Here is a 22,500-nt window from a genome sequence, read left to right as displayed (position 1 = left end):
TATCTTTCGAGACTTTATCGAACTTTGACGAGATACAGCGAGAAACGAGAATTGAAAATCGTTTTTCATGCAACGAATTTTAAATTGGTTGCAACGAGTCATAAAAGCTAAAATCTCCCTATTCTGAATTTTTTTTAATGTCAGTTTAATAGGAATTCTTGCAAATTTTTAGGAACAAAATGAACTTTAATAATAATAATAGTAATATTATTATTATTATTATTATTATTATTATTATTATTATTATTATTATTATTATTATTATTATTATTATTATTATTATTATTATTATTATTATTAGTATTCTTCAGAGAATAAAACCCTATTCATATGGAACAAGCCGGCAGGGACCACTGACTTGAAATTCAAGCTTCCAAAGAATATGGTGTTCATTTAAGAGAAGTTACAGAAGATAATAAGAGATAGAGAAAATATAATATAAAAGATAATTTAATAAATTAATAAATAAATGGACGAAAAGTGTGAATACGTGAGTTAAATCTCATTCCATTTCACTGAAATACAAACATTTCAAACACGAAGAAAATCGGATCAGAAACGAATGAAAAAATAAGTAAATTACTTATTTTTCATTTCGCTACTATATGAGTCTTTCAAAAATTGAAAAATGCAACGTTTTCTCACTCAGCTACACTGTAATGAGAAATATAGCCTAAGATCGAAGGAAAACGTCTGGAAAATATTCAACGTTTTCATTTCACAAAAATATATTTCAAAAACTGCAAAGTGAAACGTTTTCCCAAACACCTACACTGTAACCATTAATCGAGGCTAAGATCGAAGGAAAACGTCTGGAAAATGTCTATTTTTCTGCCTTATTTAAATTCAAACACCAAACGTTTGGGCCTTTCATTTCACAAAAATACATTTCAAAAACTGAAAAGTGAAACGTTTTCCCACTCAGCTACACAGTAACGAGCAAGCAGAGACGACGAGCAAGGAAAAACGTCTGGAGAACGTTTTCTTTTTATATCATTCGCAACTCAAACACCAGACATTCGGGAGAAATCACTCGCTGCGTCTTCTTGCGAGAACTCGGCGTAACGATACTAGTTCCCGAGCCAAAGGCAAATGTCATTAGGATGCAAATAACTCTTTTTATTGTTTCGTCTCGTTTCGTCTCGTATCGTTCTCGTCCTGCTGCTTTGGGATCTCTCGACTGAGAGCAGAAATCAGAGAGCGGAGAGCGGAGGAATTCGCGTGGGCGTTGGAAATTGCAAAACGACTTTGTGTATCTGTAAAGGGTACGAGATGTGTTTGAACGAAGAAGCGGGCTTTCGGAATGATACATGGCTGCGTGTACGAGGTGTGTATGTATGTGTGTATGTACGTGTGTATGTATGTAATATATATCTATAAATGCAGAGAGAGAGAGAGAGAGAGAGAGAGAGAGAGAGAGAGAGAGAATAACCTCAAAACCCTTTCCATAGATAAATTACTGCAATGATACATTCAACGAAATGAAAATATTGGTATCGAACTGTTTACACATTGTCGTAAACGAACTAAAGCAAATAATTATGAATTACTGAAATAATTACGAATTATGAAATCTCTTCCACGGGAGAAACTGAAATAAATATTCTTCAGTAATTAAAAATGTAGATTGATATATCACTTAATTAAAAAATAATCTCTTAAGTTTTATAGAGACCAGTATATAATACTATGTATTACATACAGAAAAACTATTATCAACTTATTCCCAACTACAGATTATTACTGTAGTAATTCTATGAAATTTAATGAGCACTCAATCCTAGAAATAAATAATTCCTGACTACAGAATAATTTCCCATTTCAAGAAATTCAAATCACTATTCCTGTAATACCATATTGCGACACAGTAACTAATATAACTGTAATGTGAGGTTCAGAATATTTTTACTGTAATATTATCCGTGAAATGTACAGAATTCTATATTATGAAAATATATAACTGTAGTACGTAATATAATATGGTAATTCATTACAGGAATGTTCTGTAATATCTTGGTAATATGAATCTTGAAATCTTAATATGTTAAAGATTGGAAATACTAGAATATCTCAGATATTAATAAATAGGTTACTGGAGAAACTTGTCTCATAGCAAATGCAATCATGATTTAGTCATTACATATTTTTATGAATAAAACCTTTAGGTTAGGAATATTCTGGTGAATAACTTTTTTCCTAGAATCTCTCTCTCTCTCTCTCTCTCTCTCTCTATATCTATATATATATATATATATATATATATATATATATATATATATATATATATATATATATATATACTAAAACCACAAAAATCTTAATTTCTTCAACTTCTCCAATTCTAAACAAAACAATACAATCCCAAAAAGGAAATTATCCTAAATTAACCTCATCCCAACCTCTCAGGATCTCTGCACAGGGTCAATTAACCCCAACGACTGAAGCTTCGCAGGATTTCCAAGCAAATTACTCCGGAGGCCTCAAGGATACCAATCCTAGCCTTGCGAAGGATATTCTGCAGAAGGAGTCCTGAGGGCGAATCCTTGAGATTGTCTCCCTCTAAAATTCTCTCAGGATGAGAGGGAACGAAGGAAATGAGCTTCCTGAGGAGGATAGAGAGAGAGAGAGAGAGAGAGAGAGAGAGAGAGAGAGAGAGAGAGAGAGAGAGAGAGAGAGAGATTTCCACTGATGAAATTCACCAAGCGCACGAATGCATTGCAAATTGGATTTGAGATCTGAGCATAGAGTAATTGTGCATGAGAGAGAGAGAGAGAGAGAGAGAGAGAGAGAGAGAGAGAGAGAGAGAGAGAGAGAGAGAGAGAGATTTAAGTGGAGAGGAACAAGTTTCAGCATGCAGAGAAGGAAAATATTTATAATGTTAGTTCTCATTAAATAGCCAAAACTTTCTCTCTCTCTCTCTCTCTCTCTCTCTCTCTCTCTCTCTCTCTCTCTCTCACACACAATTATGTTCATATCTCAAATCCAATTTCCTATGCACTCGTGTTCTTGGTGAATTTCATCACTGGAAATCTCTCTCTCTCTCTCTCTCTCTCTCTCTCTCTCTCTCTCTCTCTCTCTCTCTCTCTCCTCAAAGTTACTTCCTTCTCATGAACCACACTTCCTTCGTTCCCTCTCATCCTGAGAGAATTTCAGAGGCCAGGCAATCCTAAGGACTCCTACTACAGAATATCCTTCGCAACTGGCTTGGAAATCCTGCAAAGCTTCAGTCCCTGAGGTTAATTGACCCTGTGCAGAGATCCGTTCGTTTTACTGTTTTGTTTTTTCAGAATTGAAAAAGTTTCATCAATTCAGATTTTTGTGGTTTTGTATATATTCAATATATGTGTGTGTATTTATGTATATACAATATATAGAGAGAGAGAGAGAGAGAGAGAGAGATACTCAAAATGGAAGACAATGACAAATATCTTCAAACAAATTAATTCATCAACTATCTTCATTGTTTAGTTTACCTTCAGCAGACAAAAAATTACTTTAATAATAATAATAATAATAATAATAATAATAATAATAATAATAATAATAATAATAAAGAATATTCATACATAAATGTCAGATCTGTGTGATACAGTCCTGAAGTAACCAGCAGAGTCACTAGGAAGTATTATATTCCTAATCAATACGTTTTAAATATGAATGAGGAGTTGCTTCGTAGACTAAAGGACTTTCCAAAGCACTACGAAGCTAAGATTGCTCCATAGCAATGTACAGCAATATATAGCAACGCACAGCTTACATTTTATAGTTGCGAGTAAGAGAGATTCTGCTCTAACAAGGCAACTGTTTATGCATATTAAGTAGGGTGTTTTTAGCCAGTGCCAAAGAGACGTCTAACCAGTTCGATAAAGCTAGCCAGTACAAGAAAGCTAACCAGTGCAAGAAAGCTAACCAGTACAAGAAAGCTAGCCAGTACAAGAAAGCTAACCAGTACAAGAAAGCTAGCCAGTACAAACCAGTGAAAAAGCTAACCAGTACAAGAAAGCTAGCCAGTACAAGAAAGCTAACCAGTACAAGAAAGCTAACCAGTACAAGAAAGCTAGCCAGTACAAGAAAGCTAACCAGTACAAGAAAGCTAAGCTAGCCAGTACAAGAAAGCTAACCAGTACAAGAAAGCTAGCCAGTACAAGACATTTAACCAGTACAAGAGAGCTAACCAGTACAAGAAAGCTAGCCAATACAAGAGAGCTAGCCAGTACAAGAGAGCTAGCCAGTACAGTAAAGCTAGCCAGTACAAGAAAGCTAACCAGTACAAGAAAGCTAGCCAGTACAAGAAAGCTAGCCAGTACAAGAAAGCTAACCAGTACAAGAAAGCTAGCCAGTACAAGAAAGCTAACCAGTACAAGAAAGCTAACCAGTACAAGAAAGCTAGCCAGTACAAGAAAGCTAGCCAGTACAAGAAAGCTAACCAGTACAAGAAAGCTAAGCTAGCCTGTACAAGAAAGCTAACCAGTACAAGAAAGCTAGCCAGTGCAAGAAAGCTAACCAGTACAAGAAAGCTAACCAGTACAAGAAAGCTAACCAGTACAAAAAGACAACTAACCAGTACAAACCTAACCACTTATTATAAAGCATTAACTAACCAACCATCGCATTAACTTGCCCAAAATAAAATAGAAAAAATAGTAAACATTCTAACATTCCATCACCACAAACCACAAACAAAAACTAATAAAAAAAAAAACCGGAGTCACAAACCAACACAAACAAAGCAACAAGCAACGTCACATTCAAACAAAGCAATCACAAAGTACCCAACAAAACAACAAAAGAAACTCTGGGGGTGAAAAACAACTAACCACGACAAAGCACAAAGAAAGATGGTTTGTAAAAAGGGTTGAACTGACTGACTAACTAACTAACCAAGCATGAGTTCAAACAAAGCGACTTTGTTAGAAAAGTCCCTCTCGAAAGATAAAAGACTTCATTCGCCTCGTGGTTCGGTTAACTCGTGTTTTCCTCGCGTTGCTCTTGAGAGAGAGAGAGAGAGAGAGAGAGACAGAGAGAGAGAGAGAAGAGAGAGAGAGAGAGAGAGAGAGAGAGAGAGAGGAGAGGTTGGGATCAAGTGAGGGAACCAGAGAGAGTAGGTAGAGAGAGAGAGAGAGAGGAGAGAGAGAGAGAGAGAGGGGGAGAAGAGAGAGAGAGAGAGAGAGAGAGAGAGAGGGGGGGGGATCAAGTGAGGGAGACAGAGAGAGAGTAGGTAGAAGGAGAGAGAGAGAGAAGAGAGAGAGAGAGTAGGTAGAAGGAGAGAGAGGGGAGAAAAGTGAGACAGAAACAGAGAGTGGGAGAGATAAAAGAAAATGAGAGAGAGAGAGAAAAAGAAACAGAGAGAGAGTGAGAGAGAGAGAGAGAGAGAGAGAGAGAGAGAGAGAGAGAGAGATAGAAAGAGACAAGCAGAGAGAGAGAGAGAGAGAAGCTGAAAACAGAGAAAGAGAGAGAGAGAGAGAGTTGGGATATATGTTAATTCCTTATTATTCTAACCTCGGCCTCCTCAAGAAGAAGAAGAAGAAGAAGAAGAAGAAGAAGAAGAAGAAGAAGAAAGAAAAAAGAAAAGAAGACCAGAGAAAAGTAAACAAAGAAAGTCCCTCAGCCAAGTGACCCAAGTGTCTGTGGGGCGGTTGAAAGGGCTGGACAAATGAGAGAGCATTTCAGCATGTCGTTATCTAATTAAGAGCCCTTGTGTTCTTGGGCTTAATGGATTTCCCTCGTCCCTAGGAAGGGACTGAGGAACCCTCCCCCCCCCCTCCCTCGGAAGGGGCGCTGGGGAACCCTCCTCGTCCCTAGGAAGGGGGGAGGGGGGCTGGGGAGTAGGATCGTCCCTTACATTAAACAGACAATTTTTCTGGTTTTTCTGCTCTCGTGGGGGGTCGTGATTTTGAATCGTCGTACATCGTGCATCACCTCGTAAGAGCAACTTTAAATTATTATTATTATTATTATTATTATTATTATTATTATTATTATTATTATTATTATTATTATACATAAATGTTTGTACATGAGAGGTTAGTATGACTTTTGGCTTCTGTGATTTCGTACGGTCGTGATTTTTAATCATCGTACATCGTGCATCACCTCGTAAGTGGTGTAACTTTAAACTATTTATTATTATTATTATTATTATTATTATTATTATTATTATTATTATTATTATTATTATTATTATTATTAGAAAACTAAAAAATCAATACGTGAATATTGAAAGCAATATAGCTACAAATATCATCAAGAAAAAATAGATATAAATTTCGTCACTTCTTCATAACATTATTTTATTGTGAGGTCCATTAATATATAATTCTTAATTAGGACCACCAGAATTAGGACCTCAATTAAACATCTCAGAATTAAGACCACCAGAATTAGGACCAGAATTAAACACCTCAGAATTAGGACCACCAAAATTAGGACCAGAATTAAACACCTCAGAATTAGGACACCCAGAATAAGGACCCGAATTAAAAAAAAAAAACTCAGAATTAGGGCCAGAATTACCAGCATTACACAGAATTTCCTTTCAATCTGCAAACACAAAACCGTGCTGACCTCCTTCAACCAAAAGATACTTTTTCATTCTATTTGCCAAACATCCCAAAACATCTATTGATGTTGATGGGATTGTACCCTACCCTTTACCAGCCACTGCTGGGTAAAGATCGTGATGTTTGCCGATGTGAAGTGGATAAACACATCATCATCAGCAACACCAGGCATTACTCAACATCAAATTGATTCTTGATGTGGGAATCCTATGTAGACTTTGGTCGCCATTTGCATGGAGGTGGTAATTTCACTTCATGGAGAACGAGGAAATGTCACGACAAGCTGGGGGTGTCTGTCAATTCTCTCTCTCTCTCTCTCTCTCTCTCTCTCTCTCTCTCTCTCTCTCTCTCTCTCTCTCTCTCTCTCTCGTTGTATTGGTAACCAATGGGAATGTGAGGCTATTCAATATCTCCCCTTATTTAATATTAATTTTTAATTCTTCAATAAATGGTTATAGTTCCATCTCCTCTCTCTCTCTCTCTCTCTCTCTCTCTCTCTCTCGTTTTGTTGGTAACCAATGGAAATGTAAGGCTATTCAATCTCTCCCCATATTTAATATTAATCCATAATATTTCAATGAATGGTTATAGTTTCATATCCTCTCTCTCTCTCTCTCTCTCTCTCTCTCTCTCTCTCTCTCTCCACGTCTTGTTTTCTGGCCTCCAGAGGACACTGGCCTGGTCTAGACAGGCTGGTGGAACTATGAATTAATATACAGTTGCCCAAAACAGTTGGCCCACTGTCTCTCTCTCTCTCTCTCTCTCTCTCTCTCTCTCTCTCTCTCTCTCTCTCTCTCTCTCTGTCATGTCATGTCCTGCCCGTCTCCCAGAAGGATACTAGTCAAGGCTAGACGGATTGATGGAATCCTTATATAAGTCTAGGACTGGACGAACAAGATGGAGATGTGTCTAAGTTACATCACTGTTTGGAAACTGAAATTCAGTTTATTATTATTATTATTATTATTATTATTATTATTATTATTATTATTATTATTATTAGTTAAACCAATTATTGGAACAAGCCCACCACAGGGGCCAATGACTATTCAAGCTAAAAATATTATTATTATTATTATTATTATTATTCAGTAGATGAAACCTATTCATTTGGAACAAGCCCACCACAGGGGCCACTGACTTGAAATTCTTGGAGCTTCCAGAGAATATTATGGTGTTCATCAGGAAGTAAAGAAAATTGCAGAAAGAAGAAATACCACTTATCAAAAAAAGGAAAAAATAAATTCACAAAGAGATAAATAGACAGAAATGCATCAAAATGCAAGAAGAATAAGAAAAATAATATTAAGGTGGTCATTTATTGCATTCACGCTTGAACTTCTGAAGTTTGAGAGATACAGTGAGTGAAGGAATTAAGTTAATATCTTTCTGGGGTAATTTACTTAATGTTTTGATAAGTGAATACTTATACGGACTGTTTATGTATTTGTAATGGAAATTTTAAAATTGGAAAGATCTGTGAGGGAGAATGCATTAAGTCACATACGTACAAACAAATAACCAGAGAGAGAGAGAGAGAGAGAGAGAGAGAGAGAGAGAGAGAGAGAGAGAGAGAGAGAGAGAGAGAGAGAGAGAGAGAGTCAGTGGAACAGCTGGTTTTGGACATTGCACATTACTACAACTGTTCCATCACCCTGTCTAGACTAGACCGATGTTCTCTCTGGGGGCCAGAAAACAAGACGCAGCAGAGAGAGAGAGAGAGAGAGAGAGAGAGAGAGAGAGAGAGAGAGAGAGAGAGAGAGAGCAGATCTTCCAAACAAACACAGGACACGGCCGGATATCCCATATTTTACAAGGGGCAAAGTCAACAGGAACATATGTTCAACACTCGTCAAGCCAGCGACAACATTCTCTCTCTCTCTCTCTCTCTCTCTCTCTCTCTCTCTCTCTCTCTCTCTCTCTCTTTGTTCAACTGTATCATTTCTCCGCTGCGCAAACATAAAAGCTCTGGGACTAACGATCTCATATTACGAGTTTTCCTCCGTGCCATTTAGAGAGAGAGAGAGAGAGAGAGAGAGAGAGAGAGAGAGATTTCGTGTGTATTATTTGAGCTGCATATATTTTTCAATCGTTTATTTTTTAATTATCTATTTATTTATACATATAGTATTTATTTATGTATTTATTTATATATTTTATTTATTTACGATTCTCCTGCATTCAATTTGACTTATTTTTAAATAAATTTAATGTTTTCCTCTTCAAGAATTTGGGACGAATCATTTAATAATGATAAAAGAATCTTGGTGTAAATTGGAGCATTATATTAAGAAATGTTTGTGTATGTTGGAGAATTTTTATAAAGGAATCTTGGTGTATATTGGAACATTATATTAAGAAATGTTTGTGTATATTGGAACATTATATTAAGAAATCTTGGTGTATATTGGATCGTTATATTAAGAAATCTTGGTGTATATTGAAGCATTATATTAAGAAATCTTGGTGTATAATGCTGCATTATATTAAGAAATGTTTGTGTATAATGGAGCATTATAATAAGAAATCTTCATGCATATTGGAGCATAATGACAAAGAAAAAAATAGCAAAATGAGCATAAGTTATAACAAAACCATCGAACGCATAATTAGCAGACCTGTTGACATTTAGATCTTTCATATATGGGAGCATAACTGAGCATTAAAAACTGCCTTGGGAGCATTATGAAACACAGAGGGAACTAGGAGGTTGACTGGAGCATATAATAAGTGAGAAAGAATTTAAAGGTATATACAAGCATGAATTAACAAAAGGAATATTCCCGGAGCATAGTGAGAGCATAATTTTGAACTGACAAACCGATTGGAAAACGTCTCGAAGGAATAGATTCAAATAGCTTTCAGGAGCATGGCTAAACTTGGCGAGGGCTAAGAGCGTGTTGGAGCATATCATGAGGAAGGTCCTGGGATCGTGAAAAAAATGAGATGTAGAATTGTCGGAGCATAAAATGACTTAACAGCTCACTGGAGCGTATCACGAGAGAAAGCCGACATGTCAATCATATATTTTTATGCCGTTTTTTTTTACATCCATAAAATTATCACATTTTTCTTGTTCTATAAAAAACAAATTGCAAGGACACGGTGCATGTTCTTTCTCTCTCTCTCTCTTCTCTCTCTCTCTCTTCTCTCTCTCTCTCTCTCTCAATCATTTTTATGCTATTTTTTTCACATACATTAAAATTATCACGTTTTTATTCTATAAAAAAACACCGGACACGGGACATATTTTCTCTCTCTCTCTCTCTCTCTCTCTCTCTCTCTCTCTCTCTCTCTCTCTCTCAATCACTTTTATGCTAATTTTTTACATACATTAAAATTATCACATTTTTTCTATAAAAAATACCAGGACACGGAAGATATTCTCTCTCTCTCTCTCTCTCTCTCTCTCTCTCTCTCTCTCTCTCTCTCTCTCTCTCTCTCCAAAAAAAACCTGCGACTCTAAATAAATTGGAAAGCATGAAAAAAAAAATGGTTCTGATCACGCTATGGAAAGGATTAACGCTGGAATGACTTTTCTCTCATTTTTTTTGCGAGTTATTCACGCAATGTCGTGTGTTCTCCATGTCGTAAGAATATGAGGGTTATGATACAATGAGAGAGAGAGAGAGAGAGAGAGAGAGAGAGAGAGAGAGAGAGAGAGAGAGAGAGAGCTGTGTCTTTTACATCAAAACGGATTATGGGCAAAATGGATTACGTAATCTATATATTATATATTAAATTTTGAAATGCTATTATTATTATTATTATTATTATTATTATTATTATTATTATTATTATTATTATTATTATTATTATTATTATTATTATTACCATAATAACAGCAGTAGTATTTTCGGTGCTATCGTTTGAATATTAGTCGTTATTAGCCGATATTAGAAGTAGCATCCTATTAGAAATAATGTTTACTTGAAACTGATAATATTAATAGTAGTAATAATGTTACCATATGAAACAGTTGTATATAATAATAATAATAATAATAATAATAATAATAATAATAATAATAATAATAATAATAATAATGATCACCTCCTTACGTAATCCATAACAAAAGAAGCGTAATTCATCATGAAAGTTCTAACTCCAAGGTCAACTAATTACCAAAAACTCCCTCACTCCTCATTAATTCCAAAAAAGGTCATCTTTCATCCTCTGTACGAACGGGGCAGAGACCTGAATAACAGAAGGGAATAAAAAGGAGATTAGAGGGATTTAAAATAAGAATTGGGGTGATTCATTATGGGATTTTACTCCGTCTTTGCACGAGAATTCACATCGCGGTGGTTATAGAAGTGGAAGGAGGAGGAAGGTGGTTATAGAAGTGGAAGAAGGGAGAAGGAGGTGTTTATAGAAATGGAAGAAGAAGAAGTAATTGAAGAGTTTTTTCTTGCGTGTAATGTTATAGAATGTTATAGATTTTTAGTAATGTCTTTCGTTGGTTATTATTCAAAGAATGTTATGATTTTTAAAAATTAGTCTTTCTATTGGAGAGAGAGAGAGAGAGAGAGAGAGAGAGAGAGAGAGAGAGAGAGAGAGAGAAGAGAGAAAATGGTCTAAAAACACGCAAAAACTTAAGGAATTTTTTGCTTATTAATAATATCGACCAATACTAGCCGACAGAGAGAGAGAGAGAGAGAGAGAGAGAGAGAGAGAGAGAGAGAGAGAGAGAGGTCTTTATGATTACATACATTTTGTATCAATGTAATTACAATATGATCCGTTACCACACAAAATGTTATTCGCATTACGTAGCTGATTTCCTGTTCTTAAAATCATTCATATTTAAATAAATTCACTTACATTGTCCACGCGTATCCAAGTCACACACTAATTTGAATACACGAAACAAAATCTATTCTATACACACTGAATACATTTGACCTCAAATCGTATGCAAAATATAACCCTGATCTATGAAAATAGAATGTGTCTGGATTTATGCCTGAAACGCAACGTGAATCTATGCCCAAAATATGACACTGATTTATGGACATAATTCCTTAAACTGCGGTCGTGTAATCAATATACTAAACTTAAAAAGGATTGAAAATCATTTCTCTCTCTCTCTCTCTCTCTCTCTCTCTCTCTCTCAGTTGCAATTACTCGAAAGTCTTAACCTCTGAGAAGTCGAATCTTGATTAATTTACGGGAGATAAGAAAGTCCTTCTCTCTCTCTCTCTCTCTCTCTCTCTCTCTCTCTCTCTCTCTCTCTCTCTCTCTCTCCCTTAGTTAAGATAAGCACATAGAAAAAACTCCATGAATTTACAATGCAAGAAAGAAATAGGACAAAATTATTACCACTTCTAAATAAAAATTGAAAAATAAATTCATAAAACACCAACAATTAAAAAAGTAAGAAACAATAAATTATGATAATTTCTTTGTAGAAATTAAAAACATACTCATAAAACACCCACATGAATTTAAAATGAGAAATACAGCGGAATAAATTATGATAATGCCTAACCAGAACTTTCAGCTCCCAAGAAACATTGGCACTGTCTGAAGGTAATATTATAATATATATATATATATATATATATATATATATATATATATATATATATATATATATATATATATATATATATATATATATATATCGTGATTCTTACAGAGGGCCATTCTGACGATGAATGACAAGAAAACATAAAAAAATACTAACACTGTTTTTGTTGCTCAGACAAAACTGTCCTGTAGGAGACATTACCGTGTTTTTGGTAATATTACAACAGTGTCAAGAAAAGACAGCATTAACTTTTTTTCTTAGTTTTTTCTTCAAATTGGTTGGAATTTCTATCAGAATTATTTATTTTTTATTGTATTGTAATTCAATTTATTATGAGCACTGTTCTCGTAAATATAAAATAAAATATTCACATGTGAGAATACTTATGTATTTATAAGGACTTGTTCGAATGAAAATTCAGTATTGCACTCTCTCTCTCTCTCTCTCTCTCTCTCTCTCTCTCTCTCTCTCTCTCTCTCTTTTATGAATATTTTTATACATACATATATACACATTTATACACACATATAAATACATATATATGTACTGTATATATATATACATACATATACATACATATATATATATATACATACATATATATATATATATATATATAGAGAGAGAGAGAGAGAGAGAGAGAGAGAGAGAGAGAGAGAGAGAGAGAGAGAGAGAGAGAGAGAGAGCGATAAAACTCCCTAGCTCCATCACTTACGAGAACATCCCACGAAAACACACCGTTTCCCATCTCTTAAATCGCCCCCTCTCCCCCCGGCCCCCGGGGGAGCGGGAGATGGGGGGGGGTCCAGAAAACATTATTTCTGGAAACAAAGTAGTTGTGTATTTCACCCCGAGAGAGATAATGTTCACGGGAACTCTCTGGAAGAAGCCCCCCCCGGGGGGGGGGGGAATAAAATATGTACGTATTTGCTCCCAATAAGTCTGTTAAAGCTTGCGTCACGCTGGGTAGGTTATGTTGCAGTTTGTTTGTGTGTTTGTGCGTTTGTGTTTGTGTCACTTTGACAGAGAGGTGGAGGTATTATACAAACAAACAAACAAACATACATACATACATATATGTATATGTATATATATATATATATATATATATATATATATATATATATATATATATACATATATGCATATATATATGCATATACATATATGTAATCTTATAAGTCACATACTTTAATCAAAAGGTTTCTATTATTTTTAAAAATTTTTTTTTTATGCATACTATTCATGTTGTTTTAATAATATAGCCATAGAAATAATATAAGTGTTGATGATAAGTATAGTCCATTTTAAAAGTCGTGTCAGTGTGTGAGTTTGTGTATGTGTGTGTGTTTTACAAGATTTCCTCTTGTGTGTTTTAGTCAGATAGAGCTTTCAACTGTACAGAACGGAAAACATAACAGAAATAGTTAATTTAGTTTTTCTGGAACCATCCTGGGGTAATTTATATAATTTCCTAGTTCTACCCTTCACATTCTATATCTTAAGTATCTAACTGTTTACAGATATGTATTTTACACGTTGGAATTCCTGATACATTCAAAGACAAGATCTGAAGAACTGCCTCAAGAGATGAGAATAAAAGTAAGTGAAACTGTCTCCAAAGATTTGTCAGATATCAAGTATAATATTAATGACAATTTGCACTTCTTATGACCGAGGCAGTCTGCCATGACAAGGTGTGGACGTAATCTGTCAGGTGAGCAGATGAAGGAATTCAAAAAATTAATGAGTTTGTACCTGTGGAAGGTACTTTCATTGAGCGTTTGCCTATTTACAAATCTATTTTCATATTTACAAAACTATTTTCCTATTTACAAAAATGTTTTCCTATTTACAAAGCTGTTTTCCTATTTACAAAGCTGTTTCCCTATTTACAAAACTATTAGGCTATTTATATGACTACTTCCTTATTTACAAAACTATTTCCCTATTTACAAAACAATTTTCCTATTTACAAAGCTATTTTCTTATTTACAAAACTATTCCCCTATTTACAAAACTATTTTCCTATTTACAAAACTATTAGGATATTTACTAAACTATTTCCCTATGTACAAAACTATTTCCCTATGTACAAAACTATTTCTCTGTTTACAAAACTATTTCCCTATTTACAACACTATTTTCCTGTTTACAAATACATATCCCTACTTACAAAGCTATTCCCCTATTTACAAAACTATTTCCTTATTTACAAAACTATTTCCTTATTTACAAAAATATTTCCCTATTTACAAAACTATTTCTCTATTTACAAAATTATTTCCCTATTTACAAAACTATTACATTACCTGATTACAACACAGAATCACTCACCAATTACCACGAGCTTCGTCTACGAAATGGGTTGATCCAATTTCAGTTAATATTGAAGTGTATATGCGTAATTTTTATTGCATTTTATTTTATTTTGTTTTGTTTGGTTTCTTAAAATTCTTTCATTCAAAATCTTTTGAGGATTGAATTATATTATTAGTGTGAAATGTCTTACATAGGTTTGGAAAGTCAATAATTGATATATTTATATGTATGTGTATATATATATATATACATGGCATATTTATTTTTTCATTTATACATTTTAATACAACTTGGACAGAACCATGTATAACTGTCAGCCTACTGAATATATTTTCGATAAGACAATGTACCTACACATAGGTTAGAAATCTAATTCAATTAAGACTATTTCTTTTTTAAATAAAATTGGCTTAAATTACGTAAGATAGATTTCCTAATCCTTTTGTTGTGATTGTGCATCCGAGCCTAAATCATTTTATATTTTTTTTTTAATTTCCTTGCTTTATTTTATTTACTGACACTTGTAATCCTCTCCTATAAGCACCCGAGCCTAAACCATTTCCCATCTTTATCACTTTCTCCCCTTCGTATCTCTTTCAACCTTTATCGTTCCTTTCCTATTTACATTTCTCAATGTTTGCGTTTCCCTGCCAAGTGCACCCGAGCCTAAACCATCTCCCATCTTTATCACTTTCTCTCCTTTGTATCTCTTTCTCTCTCTCTCTCTCTCTCTCTCTCTCTCTCTCTCGCACGACAACGTGCTAATGAATACGTCAGCCACGCTGCTCCGGACGAACTTCCAGCAGCCTCCACTGAGGCGGAAGGTAATGAAGTTTGTAAACACGTCCAAAGGAACAGCCGAACTTCGTTAGGTCTAATTGCGTTCGCCAATATGGACGGCTGCATAAGAAGCATGAATCTGAAAACCTCTTTCTCTCTCTCTCTCTTTTAAGTATCCTTGTATCATATCCTGAGTAACACAAGATTCTTTCTCTCTCTCTCTCTTAAGTCTCCTTGTATCATATCCTGAGTAACACAAGATTCTCTCTCTCTCTTAAGTATCCTTGCATCATAATCCTAAATAAGAAAAGATTTTTTTTTCTCTCTCTCTCTCTCTCTCTCTCTCTCTCTCTTTCCAGTGAGATGGTTAATGATGTGAGGAAGAAAAAGATAAATATATATATATTTTATATATATATATATATATATATATATATATATATATATATATATATATATATATATATATATATATATATATATACATATATATACAGGATCTTTTTCATGAACTCCCAGAATTTCCAATAGCTGTTGAACTTTGCTTTCCAATAATAATAATAATAATAATAGACCTTTCCCACAGGATATGAATCTTGCCTTTTTGTGTCTGCGCCGATAATAATAATAATAATAATAATAATAATAATAATAATAATAATAATAATAATAATAATAATAAAGTATCACTCTAAAGGACTCCCAGAAATAGCCCTTAACAAGCAAATTCCTCACGAATTTTTCCCTCATTTTAAAGACACGAATCGCGATGCTAGGAACATCCATTATGCAACGAGTTATGGCGTCATTATGAGATTTCCTTTCTGCTCTCCCATCAGATGAATAAACCGAATGTGTCTGCTGCGACATCGACCTAGGACTGAGAGAGAGAGAGAGAGAGAGAGAGAGAGAGTTCAGGCTTAGGTCTTGGGGACAACTATATGAAGGAAATATCTGGGATGTAATTTCATTATTAACATAGATATACGAGTGGAATGAGAGAGAGAGAGAGAGAGAGAGAGAGAGAGAGAGAGAGAGAGAGAGAGAGAGAGAGAGAGAGAGTATATCTGACTCCCAAGTCTTAGAGAGAGAGAGAGAGAGAGAGAGAGGGATAGTATATCTGACTCCCAAGTCTTAGAGAGAGAGAGAGAGAGAGAGAGAGAGAGAGAGAGAGAGAGAGAGAGAGAGAGAGAGAGAGAGAGACAGTATACCAGACTCCTAAGTCTTAACCAGTTTTCGTGGAAAATCTCCCGATCAATAAAAAGAATACGTCTAAATAAGAGTTGCTGAATAACCTAAGCACAGAAGATTGGCCACTTGTTATCAAGAGAATCATTACGCCAGATTACACCAAAGGCATTACGGAGTAATAAGCAATTAATGAGGTACGTGGGACTACAGCGTATTATTAGTTATATATTTTTGTTCTTTGTATGAGCATAAATATCTGTATGTTCCACGAAGCTTAACAAATTGATAATGTTGGTGATATATCAACAATTTCCTCCTGCATAAAAGGCTAAGTTTTTCGTTGTATGGTTTTATTCCTAAAATATATCCACACTGTGGTAAAATATGTCACACACATGTTGGTAACTTGTCACCCACACATCACAAACATGTTGGTAACTTGTCGACCACACGTCACAAACATGTTGGTAACTTGTCGCCCACACATCACAAGCATGTTGGTAACTTGTCAGTCACATGTCACAAACATGTTGGTAACTTGTTGCCCACATGTCACAAACATGTAAGTATATTGTTGCACACACATAACAAACATATTGAATACAAGTTCATGGCTTTTTGGTGGTTCTGAACAGAGCTTCATACGAGCATCCAGTATTGGACAAGGGATTTTTCTCCAAATTTTGTCGTCGACTTATTGTCATCATGTTTGTAACATGTATGAGATAAGTTGCTAACTTGTGTTTAAGACATGTTTAGTTACAGTGTGGCAGGAACTTACAGAACACAGATAGAACATGTATCCTGCATGGGACAATTGTCCGTTCTCCGCTTATTGTCATCGACTTGTTGTCAACCTGTTTGTTACATAAATGAGATTAGTTGCCAACATGTTGACGACATGTTCAGCTGCGGTGTTGCCGCAACCTACAGAACGCAGATGGTCTACGGATGCAGATTAATAAAATGTATTTGCACTTTTTTTAAGCACTGTAGTGTAGAATTACTTAAATATTTATTATTACTTAATGTTACTGAAATATTATTTTTATATTATTTTTAAGCTGTAAAAATCTCTACGGTAAGTGGTATTCATTTTTACCACGATGTTAAAAGCAAACAGCGGTGATTTTCACAGATTTATCAATTTGTAAATTTGTAAAACAAGCTGCCTTACGTACAGTTTGTGAAAGTGAGTTAGAAAACAGCAGAATCACAGTCTATTTTTGTCAATCTACAAATTCTTTGAACATAGTAGCTTTGGAATTTAACACGCACAAATTATCATCAATGTATATTACTAAATAATAATATAGATAATATCTGCAAATTTGCAGTTTTATTTTTCCCAGATTCTACTTTCCTCCATCAAAATAAGCGCTACTCGCAAAGGCTCGAATTTCTATTAGATGGGTTAACAGAAAGAGCTAATAGACACTTTATTTCACCATCCAGAATAAGAAATGAGTATTCTAAATATTGTTGAAGGGTACGGTGGCTTCATCTCAAATACAAGTGTTTCATAATTCGCTTACATTTTTATCTATACTTTTTTATCATTTATCTATTAATTTGTTAACTTATTTTTCTTTTATATTAACTTCTATCTTATTTCTATATTTCCTATTATCTTCTGTTACTCCTTTCAAATGAACACCATAGTATTCTTTGGAAGCTTGAAGAATTTCAAGTCAAAGGCTTGCTCCATATGAATAGGTTTCAACTTCTTAATAATAATAATAATAATAATAATAATAATAATAATAATAATAATAATAATAATAATAATAATAATAATGGTAGACTCCTATAACTATCAAATATCTTGACTTATTTGTTTCAAAATAAAAATCTGAATATGTTTCTAGGTAGATAACAGAACTGCCAGTGACCGCAGAATCCTATAACTATCAAGTATCTTGACTTATCTGTTTCAACAGAAATACTGAATATGTTTCTATAGGAGAAATGTAATGAGAATGATATAGATTTTTGTATATTTCTTCAATGATCAGAGTTTATCAAGAAATACCAAAAAATCTTTTTTATGTTACCTTTACATAACAAATTATTAAGCAATTCTTCATAAAATATTATCTAACTTATATCGACGTTGATGTATCAACTGTTTAAGAAGATGTACTCCTACTTAAATATATATATTTTTCAATTCGCGGACATTAAAAGTGAAAAAAAAGAAATTAAAATGAAAATTCACAAACGTATCAGTTACAAAGATAAAATGAAAGCAATAATAATCTAGTTAATTACTGAGAAAAATATAGAATTATTTTTCCGGAACAATCTCATTTTCAAGCTCAATTCCTTAACATTATAATTATCTATTAAATCTGAAAGCAGTAACAGATAATTTGATAATTACCCTAAAATTATATAAATGTGTCAAATATTTAATACAATATTATTATAATTTCTTGAATGTGTCAAATATTTAATGCAACATTATTATAATTTCTTGGAGCGTTTTAAAGATAAACTAATCTTCCCAGAATTCAGCTACAGTTTACTGAAATCCTACGGCCATAATTCTTCACTGGCTTAGGGAAGGCTTACCAATCTTCCCTCAGCGAATGTATGATTTTAATAACTTATTTAAATCTTCCACAACTCGATCGTTCGGTTATGGGCGACGCCAGACCAATCAATCAAACATTCAAGGAAATTTAGTAGTTCAAAGATACAAAAATCTTTCTGCGATTCATGCATGGTACATAAAAATTCTGCAATGGTTTCCTTACGATAATCGAAATTATTTAGGAAGTTAAGAAATATATGAATTAATCATCTATTAATTCATGTATGCTATGAAAGACATAGCCATGTATGAATGTCTAATTTATTCGTGACGTCACGGAACGTAATATTATCTTATAAGACATAGCCAATCGATTGATTCAATAGTGGTTGGGAAGACACGGTCATTCTATGTACAATTTGTTCGTGACGCCAAATAATAGTCTTTCTCGGACTAAATTATTATTATTATTATTATTATTATTATTATTATTATTATTATTAAAGAAAATGAATCCTATCCTTATGGAACAAGCCCACCACAGGGGCCACTGACTTGAAATTCTTTAAGCTTCCGAAGAATATTATGGAGTTCACTCAAAACCAATCAGGGAATTTGAAAAGATACAAAAATCTACCGTCAATTCAATCATGATTCTAAGGAAGATTGGGAAATCTTCAGATAACTCAGCCATTGTCAAAAGATGTATAGTAAATCTTCTTATATACATATACATATATATATATATCTATATGTATATATATCTATATGTATATATATATATATATATATATATATATATATATATATATATATATATATATACTGACTGAGAATATATAGATAAACTTCCTATAATTATTACATTGTGTAAGATGAATCTGTGCTTACTCTAACTACTGGTTGTCTATAATGTTTTTTTTCTCAAAATGGCTATCTGCAATGTTTAATATAATATTTATCTTTGCCCTCAAAGTTATTTACTTTTATTCTGTTTGAACATTCAAATGGAAAAAGGGAAACGATTACGGCCGTAATAATAATAATAATAATAATAATAATAATAATAATAATAATAATAATAATAATAATAATAATAATAATAATAATAATCGTATATTTTCTTAGCTCAATTTTCTGTCTATAACAAAATAGCATTTTATGCCACGCTCATAGTTTATTCACGAATGACTATTGGTCTTAAAAATTCGGGAATTCACTAAAATTCACTATTTAAGTTTTTTTTTTCTACAATATTACGGTCCAAGGGAAGTAATATTCCACATATGCAAATGATTCTGAAAATTCGTTTTTGCTTCACTTGAATAATATTCATTAAATACATGATACGATATTCCGTTCGAGATATTTCTCGACTGTTTCGGTATAAATATTCATAGATATTCATAAATATTTATAAATATTTATAACACCTTCTATGTTCGATATTACGTTAGAGAAATACTTGGCATTGAATATTATATAGATAGATATTAGTAATTTATGAAAATATACGATATTTACTCAAATCGATATTATAACTTTGTTATTATGCTTGCATAAGACAGGTACCATATCTCTCTCTCTCTCTCTCTCTCTCTCTCTCTCTCTCTCTCTCTCGTAGCAAAAGTCTGACTAACATCTACACCCCACAATCGATCCCAACTCGTAGGACGAGAAGTAGCATGCCGGCCTGACTATCTGGGAAACCCACAATCGATCCCAAAAGTGGGAGAGGAAAGGAGAGATTTGGGAGCGTTTTATTTATGTAACCAGTAAGCTTCTAATGACACCTGAGAGTCAGTCGACTGCTGTGGGTTGCCGCTGTGTGTGCGTGTGGTCCAGTAGTTAAGACATTCTCCTAACCAGAAAAAGCCCGGGTTCGATCCCCGCACGAGTCAAAGCCCTATAGACAAGTTCTTTTAAAATTCGCTGTTTCTATGTTGATACATGTAATAAAATATATACACCTGGTCGTTACTCAACTGTGGTGGATTGAAAAAATACTTTGTGGTGATTATATATATATATATATATATATATATATATATATATATATATATATATATATATATATATATATATATATATATATATATATATATATATATATATATATATATATATATATATATAAATAATTGAAATGCACAATTAATCATTTATCTATTTGGATTCAAACACAAATACACATATTCACGTGTGTAATCTCTTACTGAGTGTACACACTAACGTGATATTATATACATGCGTATATGCGTACGTACACTCTCTCTCTCTCTCTCTCTCTCTCTCTCTCTCTCTCTCTCTCTCTCTCTCTCTATAATACAATCTATATCTAGAATTTCCTATATAACATCTTATTGGATTCCAGAATTCCATCATACCTATAATTTCAGTTTATAGATAATCGCTGTTCTGGATAAATTCTATATAACTTTAGTCAGGATATAGGTGTATATATAGGTATATATAGGTGTATATATATATAGGTATATATATATATATATATATATATATATATATATATATATATATTATATATATATATATATATATATATATATATATATAGCTGTATATATAGGTATGTATAGATGTATATATAGGTATGTATAGGCATACCTATAGCCTATATTGACTACTGAATGCCTGGACACAGCCTATTTATCACCTATAAATCCTCACGTTTCTATAAATTCCATTAAATCCCATAAAAAAATCCCAGCGCTCAGCGACCTGCCAATCAATGCTAAATCCCTTCAAGAGTCTTAAATAAATCCTATAGGAATCCTATCGATAAATCGCGTCAACAAGTCCCGCAGTTTTGGGGAAAATCCCAGCGATTTTTTCATTCCAGGTCTTGCAAATCCTAAAAAAAATCCCAGCGCTTAACAACCTGCCAATCAATGCTAAATCCCTTCCAGAGTCTGGAATCAATCCTACTGATAAATCCTATAGTAATCCTACCGATAAATCGCGTCAATAAATCCGGCAGTTCTGGAAAAAATACCAGCGATTTTTTTTATTCCAGGTCTTACAGATCCCACAAAAAAATCCCAGCGCTTACCAACCTGCCAATCGATGCTAAATCCCTTCACGATTCTTCAATAAATCCTATCGATAAATCCCATCACTAAATCCATAGCGATTCATGCATTCCAGGTCTTACCTTAGCAATAAGAACAGTTCTGCATCAGGCTGGAACCCAGCTCTGGAACGCTGGAATGTTCCAACAGCAGCAGCTGCTGGGACAGTATCTCGTGCAGAAGAAGAAAAGGGGATTTCTCCTCCTCAGGCGGACTGAAATCCTATTTAAATCCTCTAAAAGAGAGGAGATTTACAATCACTCGGGAGGCCTCCTCAGAGCACCAAAAAAAAAAAAAACCTCGATTCGTCTAAATTTTATTCAGTTTTCGGTTAACATCTCTCTCTCTCCACACCACAACTACAATCGACAACTCGACCACCGATGTAATCCCTGATTGTGGCGGTGGTGAGGAGGGTGTTGGTGGGAGGGGGGGACAGAACAGGATTAATTGGGGGGGATTTATGATAAAAGGGGGTTGGATTTATAC

At 33.8% G+C, this 22,500-nt stretch overlaps 2 protein-coding genes across 6 annotated transcripts in view; one reads left to right on the top strand and one right to left on the bottom strand.

Moving 5' to 3' along the window:
* LOC136855784 (tol-Pal system protein TolA-like) overlaps positions 1-22,229 on the top strand; it is a 34,299-nt gene extending 12,070 nt beyond the window's left edge. The window contains exons 2-3 of the mRNA XM_067133141.1: positions 4,161-4,429; positions 22,088-22,229. Coding sequence (XP_066989242.1) covers positions 4,161-4,429; positions 22,088-22,229 — 411 coding nt within the window. The remainder of the gene's footprint in view (positions 1-4,160; positions 4,430-22,087) is intronic.
* The window catches only part of LOC136855930 (lachesin-like), a 460,516-nt gene that overhangs the window by 132,761 nt on the left and 305,255 nt on the right, over positions 1-22,500 (bottom strand). For 2 of the 5 annotated variants that reach the window (XM_067133426.1, XM_067133429.1), the window contains exon 1: positions 22,095-22,500. This exon is cut by the window's right edge. The exons of the other annotated variants lie outside the window; for them this stretch is intronic. The gene's annotated coding sequence lies outside the window, so the exon portion shown is untranslated. The remainder of the gene's footprint in view (positions 1-22,094) is intronic. 5 annotated transcript variants of the gene reach the window in all.

Source organism: Macrobrachium rosenbergii, chromosome 33, assembly GCF_040412425.1.
Source record: "Macrobrachium rosenbergii isolate ZJJX-2024 chromosome 33, ASM4041242v1, whole genome shotgun sequence".
Classification (NCBI taxonomy): Eukaryota; Metazoa; Arthropoda; class Malacostraca; order Decapoda; family Palaemonidae; genus Macrobrachium; species Macrobrachium rosenbergii.
This window is presented reverse-complemented; position numbering and strand designations above follow the sequence as displayed.